This window comes from Lampris incognitus, chromosome 8 (genome assembly GCF_029633865.1).
Source record: "Lampris incognitus isolate fLamInc1 chromosome 8, fLamInc1.hap2, whole genome shotgun sequence".
NCBI lineage: Eukaryota > Metazoa > Chordata > Actinopteri > Lampriformes > Lampridae > Lampris > Lampris incognitus.
Genome location: NC_079218.1, coordinates 17547006 through 17568263, shown reverse-complemented (window position 1 = coordinate 17568263; position 21258 = coordinate 17547006). Strand labels below are relative to the sequence as shown.

Genomic DNA, 21258 nt, shown 5'->3' with positions numbered 1-21258 from the left:
TGCGATAAATAGCCTGAACACATACAGAGTAGTCTTGCCTGTACTTGTGAACATGAGGGAGAATGGCTCTGTGTCCTACAATAGACCGGCACCCAATCTGAAATGTGCCTAGTGCCTGCTGGGATAGGGTCCTGCCCCCAGTAACTCTAAATTAGATTAAGAGGGAAATGGAAAATAAAGAAATCAAAGGATTCACTCCTGGTTACAATCAACAGTCACTGTCTTCAACAAGTGATTTCTTTAATTTTGAAAATACAGAAAACATGTATTTGTAGTTTGAAGCAGGTACATTCGGTTGTATTTTTGCCCATCTCGGGGGGAGACACTCATCCAGAGCACTACTTAAAACACAATGAGGTAACAGCGAAGTAAACCTATAGATGCATATTACAGCAGACACAGAGGTTGCTACTGAGCAGGGACTCAAAATGCTCCTTGTCATGTACCATCTGTAGGACCCTCCTCTGAGAAGGAGGTTCCTCCTCACAGGAACCGGGTCAGCTAGACATTGACTGGCATTAGCAGGCGGACGAAACAGTTTCGCACCCACAACAGCTGAAGGCCAGCCTCTATGTCCATTTAACCTATTCTGCGAGAGACCAAGTCCACTAAATAAATCTGAGAGATAGCATTACAAAAAAAAACAAGTATTGAGGAAACAGTATTAACATACTTTAACATACTTTGATTTGCTAATAAATGTTAATTCACTTCTCAGTCGACATGAGGCTGAGCAGCCTTGAGAGCTCAGCATGTTGTGACGGTAGTGTACAGTATTAGTAACCCATCGCTGCCCGATGAACTTCAGAATCTGTAAAAGCTGACATGTTGATCCAGTATGTATGGAAAACAGGCTAACGCTAAATAACAGCGCACAGCCACATCTGAGCAAAGGGGCAACTCACTGTTTGTATGGAGATACTGCCCAAGACTTAGTAAGTTGGTTTTGACGGCGATATCAAATTGACTGATGATTAAAAGTCACAGAAAAACTCGATTTCATGTGTGTGTGTGTGTGTATTTGTGTGTGTGTGTGTCAAGAAGGAAGCCGTTGTAAGCCGTCGTTTACCAGCTGCTGTGGCTTTTGCAAACATCGTCTGTTGCAGAGGCGGATCTACAGGGTGGCAAGGGGTGGCAGCTGCCACCTCTGGGACACAGTCTTGCCACCCCTTTGCCACCCCAGGAACAAATCTCTAGATCCACTACTGGTCTGTTGTCCCGTTGATTTCAGACACCGGGTGAATTTCGGCCACCACGAATCTCATCGTGAGGGTTGTGCGACGCAACAGGAAAAAGCAGCGAGGAAGAGGTGACGTCTCGAGTTCAGCTTGCTCTGTAAATGATCATTACCACATTCTCATATCAAGCAAAGCAAAAAGGAATTATATCATGGTTGTAAAGCATACAGGTGAACTGGGTCAGAATACCCTCGCCTCTCATCGGCTGATAGTAAACAGTGGTTTAAAGACCAAAAAAATAAAAAAAAGGTTTCCAAGTGTAGGCTCTCAGTGCTTGACAGTTATACATTTCACTTATACTTAGATTTTGTTGACAATGCTAAACAACAACAGCTAAAGGGGGAAAAAAACCATCTTTAAAAAAAATGACTGAGCTCTGAAAAAAAATAAAAGCCTCCTGGTAAAATATCTGTGAAGTCATACTTTCCATGCTATGTATATTTCCTACCATGAAGCAGGGAACACCCATATAAACATGTTGAGAAATTAATAGATGTTTCATAACGAGGGACGGTACACACTGAAGTAATGATTTACTTTAGTGGGATAGTCACGTCTTTCAGCACGTACAGGCCACATTCACATACAAGTGTCAACCGTAACCTGTGACATCAGCTGGCCCAGTGACCCGTTAGTCATCACCTCCATCCCAACGCTGTTCTTACAGTTCCTCATTCGCTTGCATCAGCCGGTCTACTGGCTAAAATCTAAAATCCTACTTTTAAAATATGTTTGATCTAAAGTCACGTTGGACCTCATTCATCAGTCGGCCGTATGTACAAATTTGTTCTTCCACACCTATGGATTTTTTTTTTTAGCCCTTTAGTTTGTCTGACAGAAAGTAGACAAGCCTGATGGGTAATTCCTCCCCCCTGACATCTATCGTCTGCCTCTTGCGATGAGCAATCAGCCATGCTTGCGAAGAGAGCAGTGTTAGCCAATTGGTGTCTACATTCAGGGGTAACCCGGGTTCCACGCTGGTCTCTCAGACAAATTTCAGGGCTAAAAAAAAAACCCATGGGTGTATAAGAACACATGTGTATGCAGCTATTTGACTGACGAATGAGGCCCATTAAAGCAGGGGATAGATTTAGCTCTCTGGCCAGAGATTTGCACACACTGGCCAAATACAACGCATGCCTTACCAATTGGAAAAAATAATGATGGGAAAAATAATAATCATAAATGATAGGTCCTAGCAATACTTGTTATTTTCTGATATGATTGCCATCCATTTTCAGCCACCGTGGGTTACAGGCTATCTGCCAAGTCTGCAGACTGTCTGTCTGCACCCATCAAAACGTGAAACGTAAGAGAGAGACAGCATAAAAGAGGTGAACGACTAACGTGTCCGTCTCCCTGAAAAGTATGCGTTCTCAGTTAGCCAGCTTCCTGTCAGTCTCTGGTGAACATATTGTACAATATGTGACCTTAACATCCTTTTATTTAGTGTGTTGTGCCGTATCCATCAGTACGGCCGCTCGTTTTTTGCTTAGCTCCTCTAGAGACCTTTTATATCACATAACTTACATAGCATTATTCACTCATCAAATTATACATATTACATCCATCAAATCAAAAGATAAGTTCATATTGAAAGTACCATCAAGTTTTACCGATTGTTCAAAATAATAAATAGGTTGATAGATATATAACATATAACAAGACAGTTTTAACTGAGCCCTCATAAAGGAGCACATGGCCTTGGTACTCATCTGCATCCCAGCTGTGTCGATTCAGCTCCACTTGCATGTGTTCAAAATTATTCTGAGCACACTTTGTTTTTTTGTTTTTTTTACCCCATCACTGTCACTCATATTTTGAAGAAGGTGGAAAAAAGGGGGTACTTCCCCTTTAAATCGTTGGGAAGGGTCTGTCCTTGAACTTAAACGAGTGAGACATAAGCTTTATGTAAAAGGACTTAAAGTCTCCTTGCACAACAGAAATATGCCACATCCGCCGGAGTGTCTGTGTAGGGGTGTCTTATTTTCCCTCTCCGCCTCTGTCTCTATCTCCCTTCCTTTCTTGTAAAATGAAACGAGACATGGTATTAAGAATGATAATCGCATTCAGCTGCATCACCGGTGACGGGCTACAGAGAGCTGAGGCTGTAGAGGTGGATAGGTTAATAGGAGACCAACATAGCAAAAATATATTTGTGGCAGACCTTTTTTTCTATTTCTATATCCCTATCAAAAACAGGGAAAAATGGCACGCTATTTCCTGACTCTGTCTCTCTCCCCCTCTCCTGTATATGAAGGAAATTCTCTCATTAATGTGGAATGATCAATGCGAATCAACTGTATCGACAGCCAAGGCAGATTTTGTCACAAGGTGCAGCGTGTTACCTCATTGAACACCCAGTTCCGCTCTGTTCTCTGAGTCTGTCCCGTGTGTGTAAGCCACTTCCTGTGTGGAGATCCTGCTTTCTGACTTCCTCCTCATCCTGTGTCTCCAGAGTAGGACGGCTAGTGAGAAGAGCAGGAGGAAGCCCAGAGCACCTCCAATCAGTCCTGCTTTCAGAGACTCATTATGCCTGCTCTGGTAGACCCTACAGGACCCCTTGCTGACCCCGGCCTCATTCGCCGCGACAACACAAACCTCCGCACCGTGGTCCACCACCCCTACAGAACCCCTCCGCTGGCCCTCCCCGAACTTCCCTCGCTCCTCTCCCGCCACCGTCACGGTGTAAGAGGTCACATGTGAATATGGGGCGCACCACCAAATCATCACCTCTGACCCTTCTCTGGACACCCTCTTTAGGACGGGCGCCTCTGGGACACCAAGGCTGATCCCCGGACAAAGGCAGCCGGTAGAAGATGACAGCTGAACGCAGGTGAACTGCATCTCGAGGCAGATGTCATAGTCGCACAGCTCAACCTTCCTGTTTTGTGGGGAGACCGAATCGGTGGGGAAAGTGTCGTCAACTGAGTTGTAGTAATCCTCCGTGGTGAAGCGTTGCTCTCTGCCCAAAGACCCGCGTGGTCTCGAAGACGATGTGGGATCTGTTCCCGGTCCTTGCGGTGGTGTTGTGAAAGAAGCGTAGCCTTTAAGGAGAGCTAGGAAAATGATCACCAAGGGGAGAGAAGACTCCATGTGGGTTGTCATGATGGCACCTGGAGATTATAGAGAGTAACATTCCATTAGTTCAGATTGGAAAATGGTTTGTTTGTGTATACCACTGGAATTGTTTTAGTTTGTATTGGGCCCTGGAGTTCTCTGTTGATGCATACAGTGGTCTAAATGTATTTTCCCATCTTGCATCAACTGACAGCGAGAAGAATACACATCTTTCTTCCCTGATTCTTTGTCTTGTTGAGATTAAACAAATGCTGCAGAGAGGGATGGAAGCGATGAGCAAGTAATTTCGAGACGAGCGTGTTGGGAGTTAGAAAATCCTAAAGCTTGTGAAATAAAAAGATACAAAAATTAAACTACAGCATCGCGGCGACAGCACAACCAATTCCCTCCTGTACGGATAGGCAAGGGGCAAACCTTCGATTCACCAGGTTCACAAGGCTGTTGGTGTTGCGTGTGTGAGCAATCCATCCGTTGTTTATGAGTGTTAATCCACGACTTAGCAGTGATTTACAGTCATCGGGGTTTTACTCCACTATTTATACAAAGCTGCCACAAAAGAAAGCCTCACTTGTCTAGCTTTTTAAGGAAGCCCAGCACAAATCAGCATTCCAGGCTGTATTGCACAAGAGGGCTGAACCGCTACACACACCCATGAAAGAGCAGCTCTGTCAGCTGGATCTAGTTACAGGATTGCTGGCTTGGCGATTTCCATAAGACCGAACAAACGTACCTGAAAATATGTTCTGGGAGAGAAGGCATGGAGTTTAAAAGTTGATAACAACCACATGGCACATGTAGTGCTCGTTCCAGTCTCGTAGACATGCAAAGATAAGGCCATGCTAAACCACAGAGGGGAAACCCAAATGAGTGCATATATTAAGTGTGTGCCAACTTCTTTCAATGAAAGCTGAGGGGGGGGAAAATTGCTCTTTTTTGTAGAATGAACTTGAAAATATAGGATATTATCAGCTTACCTGTTGCTTCTGTCAGTTTCTCCCCATCAAAGTCGTATTGACGTCTCTTCTGATTGTGCTTCCACTTGCTGCTCCTCTCGGTCGTCCCCCTTTTTATATGCGTTTCCCCCCCTTTCACCCAACAATCGCCTCCTTCCTTCTGCCCTCCCCCCAATCCTTCCTCCGCTTAAACACCATCCATATCCCTCAGCTCCACCCACGCCCCGCTCAGTCACGGTTTAGTCCCGTGCGTGAGCGCGAGTGCGAGTGCGCGCGCTCGCTCGCGGCAGAGTGTTTGCATGTTAGTGTGTGCTTCACTAGTTATTTATCTTATCTGTTGTAGCGAAGTGAACCGCCGCAGAATCAGTTAAATTCTTCTTGCATTCCTCTGGCATGCAGGTTTTGAAGTGCATGGCTCGCTGGTTAGTGACGGTTTCGTCTGCCTTTTTAAGGAGGAGGGGAACTGAATAGGATTGAGTTTACATTATGTTCATTCAGGTGCTGATTCACAGCAATTTATCATTCCTCTGTTTGGGACAGTGGTTAACACACCCTCCTACCCACCTAACATTTAACCAAAATAAGTCGGATGACTGCACTGTAAAGACTGCATATTGCCAAACAACGCTTGTGTAATGGGCCAAGTGTACCGGATTTGTCCAGGAATAAACTTGTCCATGGGGTTATTTGTTATGGAATCCAACACAGAAGTTCCTCAGATGTGTAATACAGGAGTATAGAGAAATGTTTGATACGTATATTTGAGAATAACACGATCCCCAGCACCAAGCACATCACTAAAAACTGTCGATGGTAAAGGAGGACTTTAAAAAAAACACTTTGGGGGGCTATTTAAAGAGGCTATGTGTAATTGTATTTAAATCTCGTCCTCTGTGGTTTAGGGATGTGAATAACAGCAAATCAAAGGGAGCGAGACCACAAATTCAAATAGAAAAGGTACACATAGTGGGGCAGCTTAGCATAAAAAATTGTGCATTTTGTGATAAAGGCATGGACGTTATTAGATCGCTTTTAGCGGGGCTGTGGCCTCCCTAAATTCCACTATGACAAGACCAAGGAGAATGTTACCTTTCCAGAGATACCAATATTATTGTTCTGGTCCAAACAGAACCAGAGACATGCCATTTCACATATCGGATGTCACCAATGCATGTTGAAAAAAACTAAGTTCCCAGTCACTTTTGAGACATTATTCATCTATACACTCTGTATAGACATCTACACCTAAACACTCCTCTATTCATCTATACACTCTGTATAGACATCTATACCTTAACACTCCTCTAGTCATCTATACACTCGGTATAGACACCCATACCTAAACACTCCTCTAGTCATCTATACACTCTGTATAGACATCTACACCTAAACACTCCTCTATTCGTCTATACACTCTGTATAGACATCTATACCTAAACACTCCTCTATTCAGCTATACACTCTGTATAGACATCTACACCTAAACACTCCTCTATTCATCTATACACTCTGTATAGACATCTATACCTAAACACTCCTCTATTCATCTATACACTCTGTATAGACATCTATACCTAAACACTCCTCTATTCGTCTATACACTCTGTATAGACATCTATACCTAAACACTCCTTTATTCATCTATACACTCTGTATAGACATCTACACCTAAACACTCCTCTATTCATCTATACACTCTGTATAGACATCTATACCTAAACACTCCTCTATTCATCTATACACTCTGTATAGACACCCATACCTAAACACTCCTCTAGTCATCTATACACTATGTATAGACATCTACACCTAAACACTCCTCTATTCGTCTATACACTCTGTATAGACATCTATACCTAAACACTCCTCTATTCATCTATACACTCTGTATAGACATCTATACCTAAACACTCCTCTATTCATCTATACACTCTGTATAGACATCTACACCTAAACACTCCTCTATTCATCTATACACTCTGTATAGACATCTATACCTAAACACTCCTTTATTCTTCTATACACTCTGTATAGACATCTACACCTAAACACTCCTCTATTCATCTATACACTCTGTATAGACATCTACACCTAAACACTCCTCTAGTCATCTATACACTCTGTATAGACATCTACACCTAAACACTCCTCTAGTCATCTATACACTCTGTATAGACATCTATACCTAAACACTCCTCTAGTCATCTATACACTCTGTATAGACATCTATACCTAAACACTCCTCTATTCATCTATACACTCTGTATAGACATCTATACCTAAACACTCCTCTAGTCATCTATACACTCTGTATAGACATCTGTACCTAAACACTCCTCTATTCATCTATACACTCTGTATAGACATCTATACCTAAACACTCCTCTATTCATCTATACACTCTGTATAGACATCTATACCTAAACACTCCTCTTCTGTTGGGCAAGGTTTAGAACCAGCGATTGCAGGAAACAATACACAATTCAGTACTTCAACAGTGTTTATTGTTTTTTTATTGTTTTTTTATTTACAAAAGTAACTGCTTATCCACTTAGTTTTTTCAACGTGCATCGGTGACATCCGATATGTAAAACGGCATATCTTGTCACGCCCCGTTTGGATAGTTAAGTTATGTTTTGTTTCTCCCAGTATTCTTTGTCGTATACTTCCTGTTTTATTTTGATACTCACCTCTTGTCTCATTTCAGGTGCTTTGCTTCCTGCCCTCGCGTGTCTCCCTCCTGTGTGATTACCTGCCCCAAATGTGTTGCGCCTGTGTCTCATTGTCTCCCCTCCTGCAGAGTATATAGTCTTACTGTTCCCTTCCTTCTGTGCCAGCTCGTCTTGTTCCTTGTGACGGCGTTCCAGCATTTTGTCCCTTGTGTGAGTTTCTTGAGCCCTATAGTTTCCTCACCTGTTTGTTTGCCTTTTCGACCTCGCCTTTCTGGACACTGTTGCCTTGTTATCTGACCACCTGTGTACCGACCTCTTTCTGATTAAAAGGACTGATTTTGTGAACTGAGTCTGCGTTTTGAGTCCAAGCCTGTGGTTCAGTACTGACATGTCTCTGGTTCTATTTAGACCAGAACAATAATACTGGTATCTCTGGTAAGGTAGCGTTCTCCTCTGCCTTGTCATAATGGCTGACGTGAAATTTAGGGAGGCCACAGCCCCGCTAAAAGCGATCTATTAACATCCATGCCTGCCATGGCCACTACGGGGTTAATTTTCAATTGCCCCATATCCAGATTTCTTCTAAATATATTAAGCTACATATGTACCAAGTTTGGTGCTCTTATCACTAAATGCACAATCCTTATGAATATTGGAGCTAAGCTGCCCCACTGAGGGCACGTTTGCTGACGTCTGTTATTCTCCATGCCCTCAGCGGGTAAGGACTACTTCAGCTGCAGTGCAAGTCAAGTCAAGTCAGTTTTATTTGTATAGCCCAATATCACAAATTACAAATGTGCCTCAAGGGGCTTGTCAGCAACACAACATCCTGTACAGCTTGCTGAGGACTGTATGATGTGGTTAATCTCTTGGGTGGGCGGGTGGGGGTGGATGGTGTCAAACAAAAACATTCAGCTGGCCTCGCTATTGTGCTACTGAATCCATAAGTCTGTGGAGTGAGCGAATCCTTCATTTTGTTTCGGTCGTTCGCTGATGTATTCACTGGTCCTAACGTGTCAAGAAAGCCCAAGATGTTAAAGCCTCTTTGAGGCCACTTGTCATGTGGCACGTCGTGGAACAGAGACACCAGACTGGTGGTCTGAATAGACCATGTAACGATAATGTACAGGACTCCATTTTGATACCGGCCCCTGACCGCAGAGCTTACCACCTTTTAGCCTAGATTTTGTCATCTCATGTCTAAATATTTTGAGATCAGGGTAAAATCCCAATGCTTGAGTATCACCAAGGAGCTTGGCAGGTGCTGTTGCTCTTGAACGGTTGTGAATATTGTGCCTCAGTTTGTTCTTATAAAATTTGCCTCTGTATATCAAACAAAAGCACAACGGTGGTTCTGGTCCAACTTTTGAAACTATGGGCCGCTCTCTTACACACACTGAGGTAGTTGACTGGAGCAGACTGCCAGCCTTGGAGGTTGCCATTATTGACAGCAGAATGTTTAAGTTAATTGTCAAAAACCTAAAACTGTTTGTGGAGTGACTTCAGAGGTGAAGGGGCACCTATTTATTGGGTGCGAAGTGAGTTTACACATCCTGGGATTTGACTTGGTAGGATGCTTACCACGAAGACACAGGTGATGAACATAATTTTATTCGAGTAGAAAATCAGAAAACAAGTCAATCAAACATGATCAAACGAAGAAAATGAAAAGAGGAGTGATTGAGGTATCCCCTGATCTGCTGTCTGACAAATATGATTACATTTTCCTGTTTGGATTACGTCTTATGTATGATCTACTATGATGAAAACATAGTCGAGCTATTGCTCAACTACGGCTAACCCTTACTTATGAGTTACTATTCATCATCACAACATAGGCTACAACCCATCAATAGAATAAAAATCACCACAACTCAGACTGTGGGAAGTGAGACTTTGATTCATCAGTTTATTCATTCCCTTACACAAGCCCCCAGTCTCCAGAGTCATCATCCCTGATGGGAACCCAAGATCCACCCCAAAACAGCGGGCTACTGTAGTAAAATCTTATGTCACAACTGGAATACGAGATTTTCCTTCATTAGATAATTATTTTATCTTTATGGACCATAGGCTAATACCAATTGGCAACTTTACCATGGTTGGAGGCACTCTCCATATACCGCTGATTTTTTTTTAAATGGGTAGGACATAGGTTCAGATTCAGGGTACTCTATCTGTAATAGCTGGATAGCTCAGTAGGCAAGGACACCGGCTTTCTGATCAGAGCTTCAAACCCTGGTTGGAACGAGGCTTTTGATTTCTGTACATTTATCGGGTGATAAGTTTACATTGACCAATGAGATGACTGGTTTTATTTATTTATTTATTTTTGTGACACACTTCGTGGTATTGTTTTGGAAAAGTGCTATATAAATAAAATTATTATTATTATAATTATTATCATTATTATTAGACTCCTAATGATGTACAGGCCAACAACCTCTCAGATGTATGTCGCTTTGGATAAAAGTGTCTGCGAAATGAAATTGTAAATTTGTACCCGTAGGTAGATTTGGTTTGCAGTAAGAAAAGGCATCCATCTTAACACACATTTTATAGACAATAGACAAACATGAAAAAAGTGCAACGTTGCTACAACTTGTTCATGAGCGTGATGGCTGCTGGAACAACATTATTCTAATACTGCTTTGTTCTGCACCTTGGCACTATAAACCTCCATCCACACGGAAGAAGGTGAAATTCACCTTGCAAAGGGTGGGGGTTGTCATTTGAAATGGAGCTGGTTATCTGCTGTGTAACTGTCTGGTGTGCAGGGATGCTTGGCCAAGCTGTGATTCACCCATTAGCCTGCAAGACCACTTCACAATCTGATTCAGAGTTTCCGTTCTTACATGTTTCCAAACCATGACACCGCAGAAAAAGTTTTGTCAGTGTGGAAATAGGACAGTTTCCTCAAATAAAACGAAAGCCGGGTCCCATTTCTGCACGCACGCCTTCACAATTTGCCTCAGTCGACAATTATCACAAGATATTCATAGTATTGCACACATCCCACTGTCTGACCCTTAATGGGCATGACTTCATGTGTGGGGCACGTCTTCCAAAATCAATTGGTTTTAGATATGTTTAAGTGAAGACAGGACAAAGTCGTCGATGCCGTGGCTGGTCTCATTGTCCTGGAGCCGACTAACAATAACAGAGTCACCTGCATATCTTAAAATGGCCGTTTTTTTCACACCTGCTCTGACACATGTTTGTGTAGGGGATAAATAATAGGGTGAAAGCGCACATCCTTGTGGAGGAGCAAACTTGGTCAGATGGGAATTCCATTCACCCCCTACTGTTCGTGTCCTGTTAGTTAAAAAGTCAAGAATCCAGCCCACAAGATTGCTAATTAAGGCAAATTGTTCTTCAAATCTGCTGGTTGACATATGGAGTTGAATTGTGTAAACAGCAGAGGAAAAGTCAATCAATCAAGTTGCATTTTATATAGCGCTTTTCTAGCTGCAACAGCCACTCAAAGCGCTTTACAATTAATTAATTCATTAAGATAATAGTTTACCCGCCGACAAATACAAAGTCAACAAATAGAAGTCTAGCGTGAGACCCATTTCCCTCCAAGTGTTTAAAAAGTAAGTTAAACAAAGTGAGTGTGGCATCCTCTACTCCTCTGTGTGGCCTGTAAGCAAACTGCATGGGATCAAGGGCACGCTCGGTTTTCATTAAGATTTCTGACCTTACCAGTTTTTCAAAGAGTTCCATTAAAATCCACGTGAGAGCAACCGGCCTAAAATCATTAAGAGTTTTGGGGCAGATGGATGCGGGGGAAGGAACTGCCACAGGATTTTCGGTACACGCTGTGCCTGTAAAGGCTTATTAAGAATGTAGTGGACTTACAGGACTCCAGAGTAAACGACCACAGATGTTGTCAGGTCCATGACTCCTATTTACTCCTACTGAGAGGAAGGCCTTTTCAACACCCTTTTGTTCTATGTCAGGGTATTGGTTGTCTTCGAGTTTGTGAGTCAGTTCCTGAATTTCATTTCTAAAATCAAAAGTACCAAGATTAATAAACGAATAAACGATTAATGATCATTAACTTGTATAGACTCTGTCTTTGGTCCATCTTGCATCCTGGCTGCAGATGGTAGCGTTTTTACCCTGAGCTGTTTATAGGAATTAACAATGGTAAGTCTCCCAGCTCACACCCTTCCTATCAGAAGGCGTTCTGAATAGAGGCACTGAAATCATATCTTACATTTTGGGATTTGTGTTTTGATTCACTTCAGATTCATCAGTCAGCATGCAAAGGTGTGGGGCCTGTGTTTTGGATGTGAGATGGACCCGAGACTGGGACAGTCTGCAGTTAGTTAGGTAGTCTACATTAGGTCTGTACAAGAATGTAATAATTTTCTTGACGGCCAACAGTACTTGTCGCCTTACATTTAGACAAGAATTGGAAATATTATGTAAAAAAGTCCCTTCACACGCTGCATGTTTTAATTACCGAGATGGATTGAGCCATGTATTCGACTGTAAACTTAATCAAGCTTGTAAAGAAATTATAACAAGAATCAAACATTTTCCAGCTCTTTCGAACTGGTAATGAACACAGCAGAGGATCTCAAGTATCAAAACCTGTCGGTAGATACAATGACAAGAACTACATTTATAAATATTGACTGTTAATGTTTCTGTACATGGCAGCTACAAACACTTTAAACTTTTAAATACTTTGTTTTAAAAGTATTTGATACTTTGTAAGCTACTCAGCAAAGCCATTTTGAGGGGGGGTTTTCTGTTTAGACAAAAGTAACATGACATTTTCACATGATGCATAAGGGAAATAGGAACATTTGCCAAACATTTCTTTTCACTCACTGAAAGAGCAGTTAACTGCAGTACTTCAATCAGACATTGCATTATGAGAAAAAAAACAAAATAATGATCTTTGTAGCATTTTAGGGCATAAATAGAGCAGGTGGAACAGATCTCTGATACATGCGGCTTCATAACTGTCCTACAATCCACTACCCGAGGCAAGGTTCACCTGCGAGCACACGCTCGGATACATTGCACCATGTCCATGCGACAGGAGCTTCCTCATCAGTCAGTCAGGTGATGGACACACACAGGCCATAGGGCAGAGTCAGGAGCAGGAGATGGGATGCATGCAATTTACACATGCAATGCAATTTTCTCTGTTATCCTTGAATGTTAGGGGAATAAGGGACATCACTAAACACAAGGCTGTTTTTCTTTTCTTAAACGAACATCTTATAGTAAATAGCTTTATGTTACAGGAAACACACTCAGTTGAGTCAGATGAGAAATTTTGGAGAAATCAGAGGGGCAGTGATATACTTTCTTTTCACGGCACCCCTCACTCAGCAGGCGTGGCGCTTTTATTTAATCGTTTTGCAGGAAAGGTTGTTGGTCACAAGAGGGATACAGTAGGACACTGGTCAGCAGTGGGTTTGGAGCTGGATGATCAGAACTATATCTTAATTGATATTTATGGTTTAAACAACCCAAGCAAAAAAATAGACTTTTATTGTCAGAGCTAAGCATAATGATTGATGAGTAAAGAAATGTGTATATAACAGACAGGGGGTTATTGTAGTTGGAGACCAATGAAGTTCATGATGAATGGTCTGATAGGTTTCCTCCTCATGGCCAGGATCACGGTTACTACCCTTTAATTTCTGGCTTTTCCCAAACTAGCGATTTAGCTGATATCGTAAATCTAATCCGAATACAATACGATACATTTCATGGAAAACCTTAATAACAACATACCTGATTTGATACATTTCATAATCATTATGGGTAAATATCATATTCACTGCTGTAAATGGAAAGGCACAGAATCATGTCACACCCACTTTACTGCCAGCTTAATTAACTTCTGTCTGTCTCTCAAACTTAGCAAGGAAAAAGGTAGAAAATTGAATAAGTTGTACCCATCTATTGTAAATTAGCTGTTCTTCTAAGTGTATTTCAGATTCAGTAAGAAATGTTATGTAAGTGTCCCTTCCCCTTTTTGGTGCCCCCCCCCTTTTCTTTATTGTAATTTCTCTGTATTGTTTTGATGTGTATCTTAATGTTTAGCTGCTGCTTTTTTTTCTTTTTCTTTTTTTTTTACAAATTCTGAATCAAAAAGGGAGCATGAGATGGGATGTTCGCCACCCATTAATGCCTTGCTCGTTGAATCCAGTGAACTGCCATTGCGTTTGAGGCAATGGCAGTTCACATAGTTAAGTTATCACTAACATGTTAGATAAGAATTCAGAGAGGAGGAAATGGAAGTTTAATGTCAACTGTTCTGCAGAACTATTGGGAGTACACAACTTCTTCTGGTAAAGGTTTTGGATGGAACATTACAAAAGAAAGTCAAACAGTTTAAATTAGATACTATACAACACAGTTCAGCGGTTATTATTTGCAGCATCCCCCCATGGATATTTCCACAACCCAAAGTAAATCTTCAAATATTGGAAAAGAGGAGAGAGTGGACAGAGAGGAATACTAATTGGGTACTCGGTTCAAGAATATGTGAAGAAGCGATACTACATATAATAATCTAAATATTTTTCCAGATGGAATGAAACACTCGAATAATGAGCATGTAGGAGTGGGCATTTACATTCCGGAATTCGATAAAGGAATTGTTAAGAGAATTTCAAACAGGGTATTAGTGTACACAGCAGAACTGATAGCAATAATCATCCGTCTTCAGTGGGCAGGGGAGGTTAAACCAATTAAAGTAGTGATCTGTTCAGATTCTGCTGCTGCAATACAAAGTATAAAATCGGGACAAACAGTTCGAGAGGATCTATTAATTGAGGTTTATACAATCCTATTAAATCTGCAGCAACCAGGAATAGAGATTTATTTTCTGTTGGATACCAGCACATGTTAGGATGGAGGGAAATGAGGTTGCAGATGAACTTGCTAAAAGTGCATCAAACAGAAATGATAATGATGTTTTAGAAACGTGTTTCATGAGATCTGAAGTAAAATCACAAATTCATCGTGGAATAATGAAATCGTAATAGGAAATATGGAATAGTGACACTAAGGGTAGAGAGTTTTATAAAATTCAAAGGTCTGTCAGAGTGAGAAGTAGTAGAGGTAAATGTAGGAAAGAATATATTATTTTTTCTAGGCTGAGATTAGCACATACAGGACCCAATGCTACTTTATACACAATGAAAAAGACCGTATAGGATAAATGTGAGACTTGTAACTGCAAGGAAATGGTAAAACATGTGCTGATAGGTTGTAGGAAGCTCAGTGTAGAAAGAGAAAGAGTGAAGGGCAGGGTGGTATATATGGGAAGGGAATTGATTATCAAAGGTCTGTTAGAGAAAGGAGACAAACGACTACAGGTGCACTGGACTTTATTTAAACACTTAAACGAAACAGGTTTATTATCCAGAATATATCTCTTTATGAAGTCATGACGTTACACACTCCTGTACAGTAGGTGGCAGCATGCACTTTAACGTTGGTTTGTAGCCCGCCAGTGAGGAGGAGGAGGAGGAGGAGGAGGGGAAGACGAAGAAGAAAAAGATGATGAAGAAGAAGAAGAAGAAGAGGAAGATAAGCAAAAAACAAAAACAAAACAAAAACAAAACAAAAGAAAGAGACAAGAAGCAAAGGACAAGTTGGTCAAAAATCATGCTGAGTTTTGCTTTTTTAAGGACCAGACTAAGTTTTTGGCCTTTTTGGGAACGGTAATTAACTGTACTGCTGGAGTAGAAAGAAAATCTGAGAGAATTAACATAATTGTAGACGCAGTCAGGACAATTGTAAGTGTTGTTGGAGTTTCTGGGGAAGGTTTGCAGCAGCTGCTGAGAGAGGCTGTTAGTCCCTCTCAGAAACCTGTGAAGTAACTAGTTTGAGCAGACATTTTTTTAAGCACGTTCTGCTCCACTCTCCAGTCCAGTTGGTGGCGGTAACGCGCTAAATCGTTGTTTGCCAACCGCCAATAGGCTTAAAAACGAGGAGGAAGAAGAGGAGGAAGACGACGAAGCATAAGGAGAAGAAGGAGAAGAAGAAGAAAACGGAGCTGGGATGTTAACCGCGCTAGGACGAACCCCGTGGTATCAACTTAATTAACATCGCCTTTCCGACATGCTAATCGTTATGCGGACCATTGGCGAGCATCCGTGTATGATTGTTGCAGAGCTAGATTGCGTATGAAAATACGGGTTTTCATCGAAGTATTGGTCATTTTTTTGTTAGCTGTCAAGCTAATGTTGGCGAGCTAGGCCCGATCGGGGCAGGCCCAGTACCGTCAACTCGCATCTTTTAAGTTTACTGACATTGTTTTTGTTAACGCCATAGACCGGCGAAGTGACTAATGAGGCCGACGTTATTCAAAGCTGTTTGGCTGCAATCTGCAAAAGCGACGGGGAAATAATAGGAGTCAGTAAAAATTGAGATAGATAACATTTGTGATATTGGGCTATACAAATAGAATTGACTTGACGACCGCTCAGCTAACTAAGCTAAAGCTAACTAACAATATCATGACTTCTAGGAGGACCGGCTATGCCGGTAGTATGGATTCTTCTCCATCGAGTAGTGGTAGTATTACAACTAATAGCGGAAATCGCAAACAAAGTATAATTAACGTCCCCAATAGGACTGGGACGGATTCCTGCTACGATCGGAAAGTAGACAAGACTGGATACACAACCTCCCAAGGCAACATGACTGTAACATCCCTGAAATCACGTCTTGCCCCCACCATCCAAACTGCAATGTCTGCTGCAGTCGATACTCTTCTGGGTGAGGTAGTGCTTGTACTGAATGAGACACAGCAAGAATTGTTAAATAAGGAGCAAGAAAATGAAAGACTTAAAGTGCGTCTTGAAGTGTCAGAGAGGGAGTTGAAGACTTTACAAGAATGTCTTTGTAGCGCTCAAAAACTAATTGATCAACTTCAGATACCATATTCTGGTACTCAGACAGTTAGTCAGTCAGTGTTTGCCCCCTCGCTGTCATCCATGACTTCAATGACTACAGGCATGGACAGGGACCATCAGAATCCCCGAAATGTGAATGGTGCCGGAGTTGACTTGGGTCTTGGTGGTTCAGTGGATGAATCCCTACATGGTTTTGAACCAAGAGATGACTACAAAATGTGTCAGCTTTCAATACAACCAGATGGTTCTGTCACCAATCATTCTCTTGACTCCTTTGGGCCCAACACAACTCACATGTGCTCCGATTCCAGTAGACAAGGTAAATACAAGAGCTCACTTTTTAGTATTTTGCAATGTACATACACAAATCCCTGACATTTAAAGATTCTTTTGAAAGAGATCTTGGGTTTTAGTCTCACCATCTTGGTTAAATAAAGATTAAATGGCTCAGTTCTTTGTTTTGCAATGCTCTCTAGTTGACCATCTCTCTGTAATTTAATGTCTTTTAGATGAGAGGCAGCCTCAGGTACCAAGTGGAGGATCACGATTTGAGATTAAAGGGGAACAGGCACCAGCTCCGGGCCAACCAAATAGGAAAGAAGCAGGGTTGCGGGGTGATAACAGAGTGGGCGATGGCGAGCAATCCTCCCACAACCCAGGTGAGCTTGGCCACATTCAGGTGGTTGGAGAGGAGGGAGAAGCCCAACGCCCGTATACTTACCCTCTTCGCCATCCAAGACCTGTACGACCACGCACCAGCACCCTGCAGCAGGGTGGGCTTGATGTACAGAAAGGTGTTGCTAGGACTTCTGGAACTGGGAGGGGAGACAATGTGTCGCCCGGAAGGGCCGAGGACTCTGCAGGGCCTTCAAACTCTGAGCCTGCAGTAGAGCCCTCTGGAGATCGCCCCCACCACTGCCTTGAGTGTGGAAAAACCTTTCGTCTGATCTCCAGTCTGAAGAAACACATCCGGATCCACACGGGAGAGAAGCCGTACCCATGCGGGGTCTGTGGCCGCCGTTTCCGAGAGTCGGGTGCCCTGAAAACTCACCTGCGGATCCACACGGGAGAGAAGCCGTACTCTTGCTCCGAGTGCGGCAACAGTTTCCGTCATTTGGATGGCCTGCGCAAACATCGCCGCACCCACACTGGGGAGAAACCTTATGTGTGCGCCATCTGCGGCAAGCGCCTAAGCCGACTGCAGCACCTGAAACACCACCAGCTCATCCACACTGGGGAGCGGCCCTGCTGCTGCCCCTTCTGCAACCGCAGCTTCAAGGAACCGGCTGCCCTGAGGAAGCACGTCCGCACGCACCGGGAGGAAGCCGGCCACATGGGATTGGGTACTGGTGATGAGACAGACCCCGATGCAATAGACGACCTAAACAACCTCCACCCGGCTGCTCCCTCCCCTCAGATGAGGTTTGGGGAGTGGGGAGCTGAGGAAGATGAAAGCTCAGTAGTGGACTGTGTGTAGGGTGGGTTAGGTCGTGCTGTGGGTCCTCTATCCATAGTGGATACTCCAATGAAAAACGGAGCATTCAAAAGCAGTTTTCCTACTGTCTATAAACGTGGTGGATAGGGAAGTCTCAGTCTCATCCTGTTTTTGATAAAGAACCTGGCTATATGTATCCCTAGCCTTGGAGTGTTGTTTAAAAGTCAGGGTAGCCTATTCTGCCATTTTAATATTTTACATACTTAAGATGTGAAAGTAGCTCTTAGGATATCAAATGTGCATCTTTTATGTTCTTTTAAGTAACGGCAAGTAATCGCTGCTACATCTTTCAATAATAAGAGCAATGGATTGGGGTAAGAGAAGCATTTTTGTGGTAGTGGGTTGCCAGTTTGGCACTTTTGTTTCGAATAGCTGGGAAACTGGGGGAAGTGAATGATAAGCTGTCTACCCAGTTTCAAAAATGCCCTGGAAATGCCTTAAACAGAGCACTCAACCGATTCAGCAGAGCTAATCTATGGCCCAGGGTTAAAGAGTGGATTCGGGGATGTCCAAATTGCTGAGATTCTGGCAGTTATCTAATGAGGCATTCGTAATTAGCCATGTTTTGAGTCAGTTAATGTTTATTTTCATCATCACATTTCTAACTTGGCATGCCTCTCGCACAGGTCTAAACTTTAGAATTGCAGATATATATATATATATATACACACACACACACATACTTTTTATTAATACCCACATCCGGCTTCCCACCCATAGACACGGCCACTTGTGTGTAGGGATGCCCGACCAAGCTGGAGGTAACATGTGGATTTGAACCGGCCATTCCTGTGTTGGCAGGCAAATAGACCGCTACGCTACCCGCACTTGCGGAACATATTGATGCATGCTGGATATTCCAGGTAAGCAAATCCCAGAAAGTTGAATCGGTTCATCTGGACACAATTATTGAGAGAAACTTTTCATCACAATCACGGCATTATAAGATGGCAACCGATGTACTCAGGATTTGGGAAATCCTCTGTGAATAGTACACATGGCCTGAACGCTAGTTAATAGTCATGCCCATATTTGTATATGAAACTGGTTGTTGGTTTTGGTCCTTATGCAACTGTATTTATAAGGGTGGGGATACCAGCAGTCAGTTTAGACCAACGACGGCTAACCGTGTACCAGGTTTTCATTCCAACCCGGCTCCACGCCAGGTGATTTCACTGATGCATTCCTCCTCTTTGGTTGAAGGGTTGCTAATCGGTGAAATCCCCCTGGTGTGGTGTCCGGCTGGAATGAAAACCTGCGTAAACATGGTTAGTCACCCCTAGTTTAGACTGAAGAGGTCACTGAGTGATGAAACGTTTCTCTCAATAAACGTGTCCAGATAAACTGATTCACCCTTCTTTGGTTTTCTTACCTGGATTGTTGAGCGTACATCAAGACAAAATGAGAATCCATCGCTTTTATTGTAAATGGTGTCTTTTGTAGTTGACAGACTAGCTCATGAATAAAAGTGAACTGGTGATACTGAGCAGAACCAAACTATTGCTAGTTGGGAGGCAGCAGTGGAAGAGTGAGAAACAATTAGTTTCTCTGTATGCACCACAAACAAATGGCTTGGATGCTGGTTTCTATTTTCTTTTCCTTTCGAGTCTGGTTAACACCTCATTAAGGACCATATCTTAACAAATAGCATTCCTTTTTCTAATTAATTTTTTTTGGTTCCAGGCACTATGTTTTAATGGTTTTAGTATAGCAGACCTGCATTATTTTTACTAGCCACATACTGGTAGTTACCAGCTGACAGACTGGTGCATGCATGCGTATAACTGTCCCTCCTAATGCACCTGCTCTCACTCAGCTGTTTCTGTAAATTAGGTGTTTTTAGTCAATTTATCTCATTAGATAAGGGTTCAAATGTGTGGAAAGGTTTATGTGCAACAATATTCAGACTTTTTTTTTAAATGTCCTTTGCAACCATTAGTATGATATCATGTAATGTAAATATGCAATCCTATTCAATTGCTTCTCTGAAGTGAGCTGTTCTGATGCAAAAAAGAAGAGCTCCAGTGTGATATGCCTGATGCATCAACACGAACAGCAGAGCACAGCTCTCGTCTCAACCTTTGGATCTATGGATTTCCCGATATCATATAAACATGTATATTACTATATTGAGCTTCATGTAATTATAGAGCCATGTACATTTACTAGTGTAAGCCATTGCTAAATGGGTTCAAAGTGTTAAAATATCTGTCGCTGTATACCTGGAATACATTTTGCCAAGGTTGTCTTTACCCAAGACAAGATATCACATTTGTTCTTTTTTGTACCATACCCGGGGGCCTTTGCATGTTGATTGAAACTGAAGTGGTATATTTCCCTCCTAATAAGACTGATGTAAAATGTTTAAATGACTTTTTTTTGACGCCTCTGTGTTTAAACTATTCCCCCCCCCACACCTGATTCATCCTGTTACCTAAATGTTACTATATTAAAGGGCCTTTGTTTATATGGTGTTTGTGTTTCTTTTCCAGCTGAAAACGCCCTAAAAACCGTGGCTTTGTAATTCGCGTGTGACGAAGCAGCGGTCCAAAAGCTCACTGCCGACATGGCGACCAGGCTGCTGTCATTACGTCACAACGAAAGCACGACGACTACCGCGCTGAACATCTTGCGCCAGTAAACATAGCAGGATAGGAATCAAACGGTATAATTGATAGTTTCGATTAAAAGAAATGCATAGTTTCAATGACCTCCGTAAACTTGTCCCTAAATGTTTTATGGTGTTATTTGTTGTTGCTGTTTTGGTTTCGAGCTGTGGAGCCTCGTTCAGCAGTTATGATCAAACTCCGGCGATGAATTTCGGCAGCCGGGGTCCTCTTTTGAAATGCGTGCGCGCTGTGGACACGCCCACCGCCGACGCTCATATAATAACACCTTGTCCCCCACACGGCCCACGCC

At 42.4% G+C, this 21258-nt stretch overlaps 2 protein-coding genes across 2 annotated transcripts; one reads left to right on the top strand and one right to left on the bottom strand.

The window, feature by feature from the left end:
* Positions 1 to 213: 213 nt before the first annotated feature.
* LOC130117152 (leucine-rich repeat neuronal protein 4) lies at positions 214 to 5362 on the bottom strand. The gene is made up of 3 exons (XM_056285309.1): positions 5294 to 5362; positions 3587 to 4354; positions 214 to 1333 (listed from the first exon to the last, which is right to left on the bottom strand). Exon 2 carries the CDS (start codon positions 4344 to 4346, stop codon positions 3588 to 3590), a length of 759 nt encoding a protein of 252 aa, XP_056141284.1. The 5' UTR covers positions 4347 to 4354; positions 5294 to 5362; the 3' UTR covers positions 214 to 1333; position 3587.
* A 10616-nt stretch (positions 5363 to 15978) lies between these two features.
* si:ch1073-224n8.1 (zinc finger protein GLI4) lies at positions 15979 to 20792 on the top strand. Its single transcript, XM_056284169.1, has 2 exons — positions 15979 to 17163; positions 17354 to 20792. The coding sequence occupies exons 1-2, from the start codon at positions 16446 to 16448 to the stop codon at positions 18319 to 18321; spliced, it is 1686 nt and encodes a 561-aa protein (XP_056140144.1). The 5' UTR covers positions 15979 to 16445; the 3' UTR covers positions 18322 to 20792.
* The last annotated feature ends 466 nt before the right edge of the window (positions 20793 to 21258 follow it).